This window comes from Felis catus, chromosome A3 (assembly GCF_018350175.1).
Source record: "Felis catus isolate Fca126 chromosome A3, F.catus_Fca126_mat1.0, whole genome shotgun sequence".
NCBI lineage: Eukaryota > Metazoa > Chordata > Mammalia > Carnivora > Felidae > Felis > Felis catus.
In genome coordinates this window covers 44,965,737-44,980,891 of record NC_058370.1, presented here as the reverse complement: position 1 = coordinate 44,980,891, position 15,155 = coordinate 44,965,737, and the positions used below count along the sequence as shown (strand labels likewise).

The 15,155-nt window shown below is 40.9% G+C and overlaps 1 protein-coding gene across 8 annotated transcripts in view; it reads right to left on the bottom strand.

Annotated features, from left to right (window-relative positions):
• NAA20 (N-alpha-acetyltransferase 20, NatB catalytic subunit) overlaps positions 1-15,155 on the bottom strand; it is a 27,995-nt gene extending 12,840 nt beyond the window's left edge. The window contains exons 1-6 of one of the 8 annotated variants that reach the window (XM_019826889.3): positions 15,015-15,082; positions 14,612-14,651; positions 9,809-9,892; positions 6,942-7,008; positions 6,111-6,246; positions 391-536 (exon numbers count right to left, since the gene is read on the bottom strand). In XM_019826889.3, the coding sequence (XP_019682448.1) occupies positions 391-536; positions 6,111-6,246; positions 6,942-7,008; positions 9,809-9,892; positions 14,612-14,651; positions 15,015-15,067 (526 nt within the window). In that variant the 5' untranslated portion in view covers positions 15,068-15,082. Of the gene's footprint in view, positions 1-390; positions 537-6,110; positions 6,247-6,941; positions 7,033-9,066; positions 9,088-9,808; positions 9,893-10,307; positions 10,333-14,611; positions 14,652-15,014 lie in introns of those variants that run through there. The other 7 variants (XM_006929992.5, XM_011280985.3, XM_045053930.1 and 4 more) reach the window with 7 other exon arrangements.

The following is a 15,155-nucleotide window of genomic DNA, read 5'->3' as shown; positions in this document are numbered from 1 at the left end:
TATGAAATCTGAAGGGTATACATATGTAAAGTTCCCATAAAAAGTTTGTCCCCTAGACCCTGAGAGAAATGTATTTAAATGAGACTCTTAGTCACAAGTACTCAGCTCTTCAAACGAATGTTCTTTTGTGAGAATCTCAGTAAAATTAACATACCTGTAACATAATGAAACAATTGATAGTAATTAATCATTGGTTAGTCAATGTAAGCTAACCAGTGATAGGTTCATAAAGGAGTTAAGGGAGATTTAACTATTAGATAATGCTCAAATTTAAAATATTAAGTCCAACAAATATTCTTTTAAATTTACTAAAATAACTATTTCAGTCTGTAGAATGAATGTAAATGTTCTGGTGGCTTCTTGGGGATACTGCCACGGAAGGGAGCTCACCATAAGCGTCCTCGTCAGGCTCCCCATTGCTGGCTGAATAGTACTCTATGACTGTCCTGTATACGCTGTAGCCCAGCTGCTTGTACATGTTGACTGCAACCTGGTTAGATACTCTTACAAAGAGATCAACAAAAAATCCACCCTTTCTTTAATTTAAAAAAAAAAAAAAAGAAAATGTTAGAATGTGAGAAGTTCTAGAAAATACTTATTTTTAAAAACAACACTTGTTTTTAGTTTGCTTTGACTACCATTCATAGAATGGTAGTAATAGAACCTTGCAGCTGATTACCTCATACCAATTTTTACTTCTGAGGATTTATGACAATTATCTCGCAGTACAAAGAGATGAGTTCCTTTTGCATACTGACATTTTAAAACCTAGATTTTCTTAAAAGACAAACTTAAAAAGCATTTTTAAGCCACAATTCTGTCTTAAATTACTGTGTATTTTATATCATAGTAATTGACATGCTCATTTTATCAACTAGCGATACAATACTTTCACCCATACGTGCAAATTAAAGATATTGAACAACAAGCACCCATGTGGCCATGGCCCAAGTGTAAATACGGGACACTGGTTGCCTGACACTGGCAGCCATGAAGCCCTCAGTTTTCTCTGTCAGTGACAGCCACCTCCTTTACCCAGAGGTTCTGACTCTTGTGCTCATTAGCTCCTTGGTTTTTGCTGTAGATTCACCACCTACTATAGCTTTTCCTATTTTGAACTTTTATCCTTTGGTGATTTGCCTCTCAGTAAGTGGGAGTCAGCCTTGGTGTAGCTGGGATCTTATTTATCTTCCCTTTGTTTAGCATCCCATTGCATGGATGGATATATACTACAGGTTGCCCATTCCCCACAGATAATCCGGTTTTTACTATTACAAACTATGCTGCTGTATTTTTATTGTATGTCTCATGGTATAGTACAGTCTACAACTAGGGGTGTGGTCACTGGCTCATGGGGGCATCTTCAGTTACTTTAGTTAATGCCCATTTCCCAGTCAGCTTATACTCCCAGAGGAGGGGAAGACTCCATTCCCACAGTACCAAGGCTTGGTTTATCAGACACTTTTATTTTTGAAAATCTCTTAAGTATCGCGGGGCAATTTTAATTGGCATTTCTCATTACTAATAAGGCTAACTGTATTTTTGTAGGCCATTTAGATTTCTCATTTCGTACTGTCCTTACTGGTCTTTCACACATTTTTTCTCTCCCCGCCCAGCTGTAGTTCTCCATGTATTCTGAATAGTTGACATTGTATAAATGATTACTGCAAAATTTTTCCCAATTTGTGGCCTGACTTATATCTTTTGATGAACAAAGTTCTTTCACTTCAATGAAGTTGCAATATGAACCTCCTTTACAGTTAGCCTTTTTATGGTTTAAGTTCTTTTTACCCTGAGGTCATGGATGAACTCTCCTCTATTATCTTAAAATGGGTAATAGTTTGCTTTTCAAATCTAGGTTTTCAATAAATCTGGAATTGTGTATTGTAAGGTAGTAGTAATCTGGGAAGATTTTTTCCCATGTGGCTATCTAATTGTGCCACCATCTTTACTGGAGTGTATCCCTTCGTTGCTGATCTTCAGTTGCCTCCTCTGAGGTATGTCAATCCATACATTCCTGCATCTGTCTGCCAGTTTTTTTGTTTTTTTGGGCTTTTTTATTTATTTTTGGGACAGAGAGAGACAGAGCATGAACGGGGGAGGGGCAGAGAGAGAGGGAGACACAGAATCAGAAACAGGCTCCAGGCTCCGAGCCATCAGCCTAGAGCCTGACGCGGGGCTCAAACTCACGGACCGTGAGATCGTGACCTGGCTGAAGTCGGACGCTTAACCGACTGCGCCACCCAGGCGCCCCTGTCTGCCAGTTCTTTACACTAGTCTAAACTAGTACTCCAGCACTAACACACAGCTTACTCATTACAGCTTGATACCTGGAGGGGCAAACCCACCCATTTTGTTGCTCAAGCAATCTTGACTCCTTCCATTCCCCTGGTAAGTTTCAGAATCAACAAGTCCCACAAAAAGGACTTGAGATTTTGATTGCCATTACATTGGCTCTGTGGATCAATACCAGTTTAGCCTTCCATGTTACTACAGGTGGTTATCTCTCCACTTAGGTAATCTTTACGGTCTCTTGGTAACGTGTTAGAAAGTTCAGAGACCTCTAACAGAGCTTTTGTTAGATTCTTCCAAAGGGCTTAATGTATTGATGCCATTATAACTGGCATCTTTTCCTAAATTTTACTGTTTTTATAGAAATGAAATTGAATTTTATACTGACTATCCAACAACTTTAACTTTTATTCTAAACATTTATTTGTAGCTTCTTGTGGTTTTCTGTTTGTACAATCTTAGATGTATAAAAATAAGAGTTTTGGTTTTTCTCAGTTCTCATATATTTTTTTTGCTTTACTGTGTTGCCTAGGATTTCCAGTAAATTACCAAAAAGGGGGTAACTATAGGCATCCTTCCTTGTCCCAAATTTCAAAGAGAAAGCATTCAATGCATCATTGCTAATATTTACTACAGGTTTTTGGTAGATATTCTTTTTTTAGGTTATGAAAGTTCTCCCCTTCTATACTAACAGTTTTTAATCAGTTGGATTTTATCAAAGCATTTTCTGCATTTACTGAAATAACAAATGTTCTTAATATGGTCCAACAGATTTTCACATGTTAAAAACAACCTTCCCCTGATATATCATCCTTTTTTATGAATTGCTGAATCCATTTTGCTAAGATTTTTCTGGGATTTAATGAGTGTTTTTTTTCAAATTTTCCTTCCTCATATTTGTCAGGTTTTATCATCATGGTTATTCTAGTCTTAAAAAAAAACCAACACTGAAGAACGTTCCTTCTTTGTGTAAAACTGAACTTATTTCTTAAATAGTTGGTAAAACTTACTAGAGAAGCCTAACATTCTGCAAAGATTTTTAGGTACTGATTGTAATCTGTTAAGGAAGGGGGTCTGCCTGCAACCTATTTTGGTAGACTTCTCAAACTAAGAACAGTTTTAAAAATTTTCAAAGAGTGTTTAATACATACATATACACACACACGAGATATTAGCTGGCCTGTAAAGTCTAGGTATCTATCTGGCTCAGAAAAAGTGCTGACACTTACTCTATACCCTTAATTTCTAATCATTCTAGCAGAAAGCATGTTTCAAATTTCTCATTATAGTAATGATTTGCTTTATATTCTTTCTCCTTGTATTTTTATCAATTTTCTCATTTTTACCTTGTCACCGTGTACATAAAATTAGGAATTATTACATCTTCCTGATACATGAAATCTTTTACCTGTTATCCAATGACCCTTTTTTTCTCCGTTAATTACTGAACTATGTGACTATTGTTAATTTAAGTACACCAACTGTCTTTTGGTTAGAATTTTACATGACAATTTAAAAAATTTCTTTCAATCTTCCTGTATGTTTAATTTTTACACATATTTCCTGTAAATAGAATATAGTTCTGACAGTCTTTGTCTTTTCAATTTTATTTGGTTTTACTGTTGTAAGATGACTTTAACATGAAGTTTTCCCTTAATAAGTTTTAAATGTACATTTTTTACTATAGGTAAATGTTGTACAACAGATTACAGAGTTTATTCATCCTCTTTAGCTACAACTTTATGCTTACTGATTTTCCCCCTGCCCCCCAGTCTCTGGCTACCACCATTCCACTCTGATTCTCTGAATTTACCTGTATTAAGTATCTCATATAGGTGGAATCACACAGTACTTGTCTTTCTGTGACTGGCTTTACTTAGCATGTCTTCGTCTTTTAACTAATTAGTCCACTTAGTGTTGTATTTACTGATTATATCTGGATTCATAGCTACCATCTTATTTCATGCTTTTTGTTTTATCACTTTAATCTCCTTTTTCTCTCCTTATGGACTGATTTTTCTCATTCCACTTTTTCTGTTTGGAAATTATAGTTTCTGTTTTAATGTATATATTTAAAAATACATGTATGCATGTATGTGTGTATGTAGCTAGGTACACACACATACACGCACAAATCTGAACTATTCCAAAGTAATGAAGATTTAGAACCTGGAAAAGAAGGGAGCTTGGTGGTTTTCTACTCTGACAGAGATTCTATCCCATAAATACATTAATCATATGCATAGAGTGGATAGCTAATTAGAACCCATTTCTTAACTCCTTATCCACCATACAATAATGCCAAATACTTTAACGCCATTAACAAATGTGTGTAAACTAAAAATTTTCTCTTCTTCTTTGTTCAGTCCAGGGAGAATTCTTTAAATTCTTAAGGACTACAATTAACTTCTTTTTCAGCTAATGCTATCTCTTCCCTGAATGATCTCAAGTTCCTCTTGCCCCTAACTTGGCCCAGAGCATTTTCAGGCCATGGTTATTCCTTTAAAACTTCCCTTTATTAAGTCCATTAAGTGGAAAGCCTCAAGAGCCTTTCTCAGCAAATGTTCCCTTCCCTATATTTCCCTATATATTTCTAGGCATTAAGAGAAAAAAATAAATGGCAGCTTGACAACTGATTAAACTCGTATATACATCTTTTACCTCTTTTTTACAATGGGAGCTGGTAGGAGTCTTTTAATTACATTACTTTTATCTCACATAATGAAGGTGTTTCACACACACAACAGGTCTTTTTTTAAAAAAGCCCTAATGCTGGCAGTCCCCAAACTGTGCTCTAAGGTGGCCCAAACTCTTAGAGGTGCTGTAGGATATTTCAGATGTTTGGGGAAAACACAGACAAATCTTTCATGTTAGACACTGGCCAACTAAACTACTAGTTTGCTATAACTCACAAATGCAGCATTACATGGTGTTACATTCCTTTTGGTGACAAAGTATCTTTATGAAGCCAGGTTTTAGCAGTTCCTATGATTAAAAGAACCTAATAAAACCAGAAAATCAGTATGAAAGAAGAATGCAGGTGATTGTGTCAAATTGGTTTCCAAGGTATGAGAAGTCCTTCAATGCTCAAAAGGCTATAGATAACCAGTTATTTAACAATGAAATAAAAATATTTTTTCTTTCGGGGCACCTGGGTGGCACAGTCGGTTAAGCGTCCGACTTCAGCCAGGTCATGATCTCGCGGTCCGTGAGTTCAAGCCCCACGTCGGGCTCTGGGCTGATGGCTCAGAGCCTGGAGCCTGTTTCCGATTCTGTGTCTCCCTCTCTCTCTGCCCCTCCCCCGTTCATGCTCTGTCTCTCTCTGTCCCAAAAATAAATAAACGTTGAAAAAAAAAAAATTAAAAAAATATATATATATATTTTTTCTTTCAATTTATTTTTTTCCAAATAGCTACTAGGTTATCAGGCCATAAATACTTACTAAGCAGTTAGGACATAACTTAAAATTAAACTAGAGGATTTTTTTGGCCTTAGGGGCACTGTGGAAAAAAATAACTGAGACACCAAGGATGATGTTAACCGAATTCAGGAACATCTGCCACATTCTGCCACTAAAAGAAATCTTGAGAGCTAGTCTTTGCACCAATTGCCAAGCATATAAGCCTATGGTAGGTCACTCACTTTGCCTGAATCTTCCTCAGTGGCAAAACAGGGACTGTACTACTACTATGAATATTTGACTACTGAAGACTGAAAATGAAAATCCTGTAAAGTACAATATTCAGCCTGAATGGAAAAAATCTTATAAATGTTCACTATGAGAAAAATAGTCAAATTATTAAAAAGCAAGATCTCACCGTTCTGAAATCTCCTCTAATAATTCCATAAGTTTTGCAGCCAAACCAAGGCGTCGAAATTCTGGGGCAACAGAGAGAGCTGTGACATGTCCGTGCCATTCTTCCCTAGCTACAGAGCCTTCTGCTTTACCCATAACTGCCAACAAAAGATTGCATTCAGTAATTAAATACATGGATTTACACAAAAATACAAAATGACTGTTGGTACATTATTATAAAGGAAACTAATGACAAACTTTAGTTTTTAAGTAACATTGAAAGTCATCTACCTAATGGTTATTGGTGCTTTTATCTAAATCTCACTTATAAATATAATGCTGAATCTAGTTGTAGAATGAAAATTAGAAAAAGTTTTTTTTCTTTAAAAAGAATAACACTAAAAACACAACTAACTGAACATACATTAAAAATATCTGCATTTCAGAATCGGAACATATATTTTTAAAATATCTACATTTTACGTAGGTGGGTAGGTTATGTATACACCAATAGATAATGCACAGCTCAAATTTTCACTAGTAACCCTACTAATTCAATGAAGATGCTACCATTCCTATATTATGTACCAAACCATGTAGAAATGTAACATAAACATAGATCTAAAAAGCCTGAGACCATGTCTGTCTGGTTCAGGGCTGTATCCCCCTGAGGCCTACCTAGCACAATGCTTCAAACATAGAAGGCATCACCAAGCTGTCAAATGGTTGAAAAATAGAATTCTAGGCATCATGATTATACTTGCAATTCTGCAATCATCTAAATCAGTTGAAACCTATACTAAAATCTCAACTGCCTATCCAAAAATGTTCTAGTGGTTGGTATTGTACTTACTATAACCCATTAACTCTCCACCAGGTGCCTCTGCAACAATGAAATACTCTGGCCAGTGGGCGAGGTACTGTAAATAAAAAGGAATCCCATACTAGAGTCTTGTTAAGGAGTGTGGAAAGTAATTGACAGTAAGAAATATTCTTAATAAAAGGAGTGTTATGAAGAAAGTTTCCTTTAAAAAATATATTATTACTTTATCCCCAGTCCTATATATATATAATTTTGATAACCATAACCATGTCAGTACATTAAATATTTAGGTTAGCACTAATAATTTATAACAAAATTGAATATATAACTTCAAATGTGAATGGAGACAACACCATGTAATACGAAGCAGAGAACCTGGACCCCCAAGTTCTTCTGTGTCCATACAGATCACACTGTATCTAAATCTCTGCACAGCACTTACCATCACCTGGTATTTGTTACTCTCTCTCTCCCTTTTGAATATGAATGTCATGTTCACTCCCCATCCCTGGTGCTTGGCACAAAGTAGATACTCAATACATTTACTTTTCCATAATTGCACTAGAAAACCAGGGATTAGTTCCTATTTTAGCTTCAGCTGTGTGACTGTGAAAATAACTTTAAAAGTTAATCACTTCTAGAGTCAACTTAACAGTTACCCTGTAGTATTTCCCCTCCATTGACTCAAATTCTCATTTTCTGGTACTACAAATAAAAGCTGACCTAAGAGTGAATGCCTGAATAATTTGCTCATTATGTAACTCTTCAACCCTGGCATCCTTACTGATAAGTGCTCATTCTTATATTTCTTCTTAGTGTAAGCTTGCTGATGCAATTCTGAGGGGCCACCACCAATCACATTTTTAAGTTCCCATAAAACCTGTTCAGCAATATATTCTTCAAACTTCTCTGAAGGACAGCTGTTATTTTCAGCACTCTTCAAACATAACCCTTAACACAGCAGGCCAGCCAGTCTTCTCACCATGCCGCCACTGACTCACACCATAACTGCCTCTCCTCCTGCTAGGGGAGGAGCCCAGATGCTGTTCATCAATCATGAAGACCTGGCAGATTATTTCCAAACATGGCCTCACCTGGATAATGGGACTTTTACTGTAAATTTTAAGTGTAACTAGACACATACCATGCAAGTTGATTCGCATCCTAATACTTTACCTTACTATACAGTGGAAGTTTTTCGGCCATTCAAAACAAAAGTTTTTTTAAACACGGAGAGGGTCTTTATTTTTTTAAACTTATTTATTTGAGAGAAAGTGCATGCAGGGGAGGAGCAGAAAAGTGGGAAAGAGAGAATCCCAAGCAGGCTCCGAACTGCATGGAGCATGATTCAGGGCTCAATCTCATGAACACTGAAATCATGACCTAAGCTGAAATCCAGAGTTGGACACTTACCTGACTGAGCCACCCAGGCACCTCTGGAGGGGTCTTTAAAAGGTCATAATTTTTGAAATACAAATGAAATTCTTGGTATTTTTTCTTTTTCACTCAACTTTGTTTCTGATATGTAGCTTTGTTGTTGCCTATACCTATAGTTAATTGTTAATAGCTGTATAGTGCTGTATAGTGTATAAGTGCTGTATAGCACTCCGCTGTGTGAACAATTTAAATATCCTATCTCTTGAAAGAGACATCTGGGTTACTTTCAGTTTCTCAAAAAATCTTTTTAAATTCCTTCATGAATATAGTATAATTCATTTAACCATTTCCTCATTGTTATGTATGAATATTATTGCAAATTTTTAATATTATAATTCTGTAACACATAACTCAGGGGTTAACAAACATTTTCTATAAAGGGGAGAGATAGTTAAATATTCAAGGCCGTGTGGACCATATGCTCTCTGTTGCATCTACTCAAACTGGACAGTCTCGACAAAGCTACAGACAGGTTGTAAATTATTTGGCATGGCTGTGTCCAATAAAATTTCATTTACAAAAATAAAAATAGGCAGTGGACCACATCTGGCCTATGCACCTAGTTTGTCAATTCCTGACATAATTGACTCTACTATTATTTTCAGCTTCCGGGAAATGGAATTACTGTGTATTAATTACACTGCCAAAGCGCCTTCCAGAAAGACTGCAGCAAGCAGTTTATACTGTCACTAGCAATTTATGAAAATGTTGCTCTTACCCTCATCAGCACTGAGTTTTATCATTTCTTTAAATCCTTGATAATTTGATAGATGAAACATGGCATTAGAGGCACCTGGGTGGCTCAGATGGGTTGAGCGTCCGACTTAAGCTCAGGTCATGATGTCACAGTTGGTGAGTTCCAGCCCCACGTGAGGCTTGCTGCTGTCAGCGCAAAGCCCACTCTTCAGATCCTCTGTCCCATCCCCCTCTCTGTGCCCCTTACCTGCTCACGCATGCTCTCTCTCTCTCTCTCTCTCAGAAATGAATAAACGTTACACAGAGGACTGAGATTTAAACAACAAAATAAAACATGGCATCTCATTTTGGTTTTAATTTCCATGTCTTTTGACTGAACTGTGAGCCTGAACTGTGCCCTCTTTTGTTAAATTATCAGTCAATATTACCCTCCTACCCTGCAATGGATATGGAGTATAAGCTAGAAATCCAACTTTGTTTTAAGCCACTGAGAATGTGGGGTTGTCTGCTAATGAGACATAACCCAGAGCACCCCAACTTCACACATCTTTGCCCATTCTTCTATTGGGGAACATGGTAGATATTGCTAATTATTACCCCAGATCTTTTCTTTGTTTTAGTAACAAGCCCTAATTTAAAGCTGGGCTCATTCCCAGACTGTTACAGCTAGTAAGTGTGGCATGAAGCAAGTTCTAGTCAATGGATACAGAAAGTCCTGTGTGGTACTTCCCAAAGGTACTCCTGAAAGGGAAGGTCTCTCTCACCTTCCCCTCTGTTGATCCTCCTGCCAGGAACATGGATGTGATGCCATTTGCTCTGGCAGCTGAGACAGGAATGCCAAGGCCACCCTGGGAGTGGTACAGTGGTTAAAATGCACAGCTGGGTCACTGGTGACTTCATGAAACCACCACAGACCACTCATCACCTCCAGACTTCACTCACATCAGACAGTAATAACCCATCTTGCTGAAGTCACTGCTTTCTGTTGCATGGAGCCATACTTCCTACCCAGGGGCAAGGTAGGCAGTGTTGCTGCACTGCTGAAGATTTAGGAGGTCATTATACTAGCAGCTTGTCAGGCAGATTTAAGACAACTCTTGTTCCCAGTTTGTTTTTTTTTAAGTGCTTTCACTATTGCTTATGTTTCCAGGACTACAAGTTTTAAAGTTTTTCTATACTCAAGCCTATTTTTTCCTTTGTTCCTCCATGTTCCTTACTCCTAGTAAGCCTTCATTTAACTTTTTTTTTTTTTAAAAAGGATACAGTTTCTGTAAGTGGATCCAAGTTACTAAAAGAAACAAAAGAAATGTCAATAGTAAGCAGTGTTGACAAAACCAGTTTAAATAAGACACTGAAACTGAAAACATGCACAAGGAACACAAAACATGCCAAATCCACAACTTTAAAACCAAATTTAGGGGTAAGGAGGATGGTGTAAGCTACCTAATGGCCAAACTGAGCCATCACAGCCACTATAAAGATACCTATACGTTTTCATTTAACTGTTTCTTCCTTTACAAATTACTTTCTATTTAATACATCTGATCAAAACCTTCCATTTTCTAAATGACAATAAATTGTTAATGGAACTGGAGCCCCACCAGACATGTAAATCACAAACAGAAGGTAAAACCAGCTCCTGCAGCATCTGGCAGGGGTCCCTCCAGCCAGTCCCTAGGCCTTCCCTGACAACTCCTTTCTCCTTTATTCCATCCACTCAGTGTGGGCCTCTCACCACTAGGTGTTTGCTCCCCTCTCTTCTACATTCTCACCTCCTCTTCCCACCACCCCATCCCTAAACTTTTGGAGGGAGACTCCTGGATCTGACTCTGGTGCGCTCAGCACTTGTTTCTCTAGCGTATCAGATCACAACAGTCCCAAATCAGCAGTTCTTACAATGTACCTATGGTCTGTCTACAAAGAGCTCTGCCCCTCACTTTCCTATTCAGTTAATGGAACCACTATTTTGCCAGACTCAAAACCAGCCACCTGAAAATCTACCTCTTGTATACCCAGTCAGATTCTTTCTTGGGACCCTTACCAATGCACTTCTCTAGGCCAGCAGTTCTCAAGCTTTTCGGTTTCAGAACCAATTTACACTCAAAAACTAATAAGGACCCCCAAAGAACTTCTGTTTATGTGGATTATATCTATGAATATTTAAATTTTTAATATTCATTTTAAAATAATAAATCAATTACATGTTAATAAAACCTTTTTTTTTTTTTTTTTTTTTTAAACTGAAAAGTCATCCTACTTTCAAGAACAAAATTTAGGGGCACCTGGGTGGCTCAGTCAGTTAAGCATCCAACTTCGGCTCAGGTCATGATCTTGGGGTTCGTGAATTTGAGCCCCAGGTGTGCTGTGCCCACTCTGTGCTGACAGCTGGGAGCCTGAAGCAAGCCTGCTACCGGACTGTGTGTCTCCCTCTGTCTCCACCCCTCCCCACTCATGCTCTCTCAAAAATAAACACTTAAAAAAAAACTTTTTTTTAAGTACAAAATTTAGCGACAAGAGTGGCATGGTTTTAACAATTTTACAGATCTTCTTAATGTCTAGCTTAAGAGAAGGCAGATGGATTCTCACATCTGTGTCTGTATTGCTTGGTACTGCAAGTCACACAACTGGAAACTCCACTGTGCACTTGTGAGACAATGAAAAAGGCAAAAAACCCATCTTAGTGTTATCCCGAAAATCACTTTGACCCTGCAGAAGCTTGAAAAGCCCCAGCCACAGCTGATCACTGCTCCATACAGTGTGGGAATACACTCTCCCACACCTCTCAACGACTACTTTATAAGCCTCTCATCTTGCCTCAACTCTCCAAGGCCACCCCTTTCCAATCTCGGCTGCTTCCTGTTTCACACAGAGAATACACAACAGCAGGCAGAAAGCTTCACCAAGATCCCACCACCAAACCCACCCACCTGTACCTCAAGCGTCTGTGCCCCTCTCTACTCGCTCTCCTGTGACCATGCCTGGACTGCTGGTGAGCAGATCCACCCCCTCAGTGCCCAGGTTCCTGCTCCCACAGTTCTCTTCTAATCGTACACACACACTGCACATTTAGCCATCAGCAGCTCTTTACATGGCTCCTCACTCCCTCCACTTGAAATGCTCTCTTTGCTCAGCTTCTCAGACCCACTACTGGCTTTTTCTCCCAACTCACCGGGCCACCAGGTCTCCTTCAACACTTGACACCTAAGGCACCGTCCTGGAGCCTCTTTTTTCCTATCCACAGTCATTCCACCACTGATGTCACCTATCCTCTCAGTTTTTGTTTTCTGTTTTAACATTTATTTATTTAAGTCATCCCTACACCCAGCGTGGGGCTTGAACTCACAACCCCGACATCAAGAGTCACACGCTCTTCTGACTGGGCCAGTCAGGCGCCCCTAACCTCCTGGTTTTAATACCATCTACATAATGTTGCCTCCATCCACCCAAATTTCTATGTTTAGCCCAAACTTCCCCACCTGGGTATCTCAATGCACTTCGCAGAGGAGCCCAACTCCTAGGAGAGCCTCTCCAAGATCTAGCCCTGTGACTCTGACCTCATGCTCCCACTCTCACTCGGTTCCAGCCACCCTGGCTGCCTCCTCCAGTCAGAAACAGGTACCTATGCACTTACCGATCCCTCTGCCTGGAAGTTCTCCTGCCCCCAATATCCACCAGACTCATTCCCTCATCTCCCTAGGTCTTTCTGCAGTGACACCTACCCTAAACACTTACCTAAAGCTGAATCCCCACTCACTCCCTATTTCCCTTCCCTGTTTTCATGTTTTTCTTTGGACTGAATAATAAGTTCTACAGTCGTACTTCCTTCCCCACCCCCTCCAAAATGTAAATTCCATAAAGGTAACATTGTTTTGCTTTGTTCATTGCTGTGTCTCTAGCACTAATGCACAGTAGGCATGAAGATATCTATCCAAAAATGAGCAAAACACCTGTTGAGTTAACCGCAGTGCTTCTACATCCACGGCATCTTCACTTCCTACTGCAGCACCCTCATCCAGTGATTCTCAGTGTTCTCTATGAAAGTGCCCTAATCAAAGTGTGAAGTTGGAGGACATGGGAAGAGGAGTTCCCAATGGCATATTCTGAAGGGGCCTTTACAAGCTAGACAATTCTTTGACATCTAAAGTTTTATTGTAAGTGTTTGTGCTTATTTTCTTTCTTCTATATTCATTTTCATATAAAATTAGGGCTAAGCCTCCCCAGATCTACAGTTAAAACAAGGTTTTGCCCTGTACACTCTTGAAGCTTCAAGGCGCCTTGCCCCTCCCCCCAACGGCACCTCCCAGACCCAAACCTCTGCCAAGTCATCATCTCTGGGCCCTTGCCAGGACATCCTAAGTGGCTCACCTGCCTGGTATACCTCCTCTAATCGCCTCACATTCCACACAGCTCTGTGGTGAAGAGCTAGGGCTCCAGAGCACTGGCCGACAGCCGACGATTTGCATTTTCCAAGGGTTCCCTGGTGGTTGGGGACCACTCTGAAAGAACCACTGTTCTACAGCCAATCTCCTGGATTAGATTCCCTGCTTCACCCACTCCCACCACAGGGCTCTATCACCTGGGGCAACGGACTTGAACTCTCAGTACCTTAGTTGACTCATACAAAAAATGGGGATACTGAGAGCACCTTCTTCAGAGAACTGTGAGGATTACATGGGTCATTACAAGTGCCAGCACCCATCAGGCACAGCGGGAGCTCAACACAACTCACCTGAGTTACACTGCTTTGTGGGAGAGGCTCGTTAGAAAATTCTTCCCAACAAACAAACAAGTCTGAACCCTCCAGCGACGGAGCAAAAGTCCAGTTTCACCAGTTCCTCTGGCCACTCAGAGAAACCCCCTACCAGTCACACTTGTCTCTCAGTTGTCTGGCCACACTCTAGGTTTTCTCACCTTCACACCTGCTTCCTTCTCCAGAACTTCCTCATCACTGCCAACATTTTATCCATCCTTCAAGGCTCACTCCCTCTTTGAAAGGTTTCTAGCCAAGTCCTCTCAACTTCTTGCCATTCTCTTGACACTTGAATCTGACCCACCCAGCTGTCTTGAAAGTGGATCTGGGATTGGTTGGTAGGTAGGTAGGTAGGTAGGTAGGTGGGTGGGTGGGTGGATGGACAGATAGATATATGAGAAAGTCAACATTAACAAAACGCTTAACTGTAGAATCCAGCAGATGTGTCTTTAGATGTTCAGGGTAAAATTCTGTCGACGTTTTAAATGTTCAGAAACTTCCACAATAAAATCTTTTCTTAAAAAAAAAAAAAAAAATGTGCCTGCAAGTCACAGGTCCTGCCTTAACACGGACTAAAAGAAAGTACACACAGCGGATCTCCACCAGCATGTGCCCTATGCCCCGACTCCTCACAACACAAAGTTTTCCAGGCTGGATGGGCCGCTTTGGTAACAAAACGCACAAAAACCAACCCGGACCAAGAAAGGAACGGCGGCGGTCGGTGCCACCATCACAAGGTTTCACTCGGGTACTGATTAACCATCACCAGGTGGGCTGCACAACGTCCGTATTCCCAAAAAAACACTTAGCTGTTGACCTCGCAACGACCTCCGCGGCGGGCGCCTCGGTGCTGTCCGCTGCACAGAAGACGAAGCCGAGTCAGCTGGCCGGACGTTGGCTGCAGGCGGCAGAACCAGAGCTGGGCTCGGGCCGCTCCCCCACCTCCTACCACTCGCGCGGGCGCGTCGGGACAGCCATCGCGACAGGACGCCCGCGCACTGCCCCGGCCCCAACGAGCACGCAAGGATGCAGGATGAAGTCTCAGCACCTCAGCCAAGGTCAGCGGGGAGCTCCGCACGTCCGTCCCCGCCCCGGCTCTGACCCCGCGGCCTCTAGGGAGGCGCCAATGGCGGCCGGCGGGGGTGGCTCCCGCGGGCCGCGGGCCCCGGCCCGGGAAAGGGGATGCAGCCACCAGCGTCAGCCCCGGGGGCCTCACTCACATGTTGTTGAAGCGGAACAGGTCATCGCACGTGAAAGCCCGGAGCGTGGTCATCGCGCCGCCGCCGCCGCCGCCGCCGCCGCCGGCTTGCCGCGAGCCCCGCCCGCCCTGCCGGTAGTCGCTTTGCGCGGGTCACCGCGGG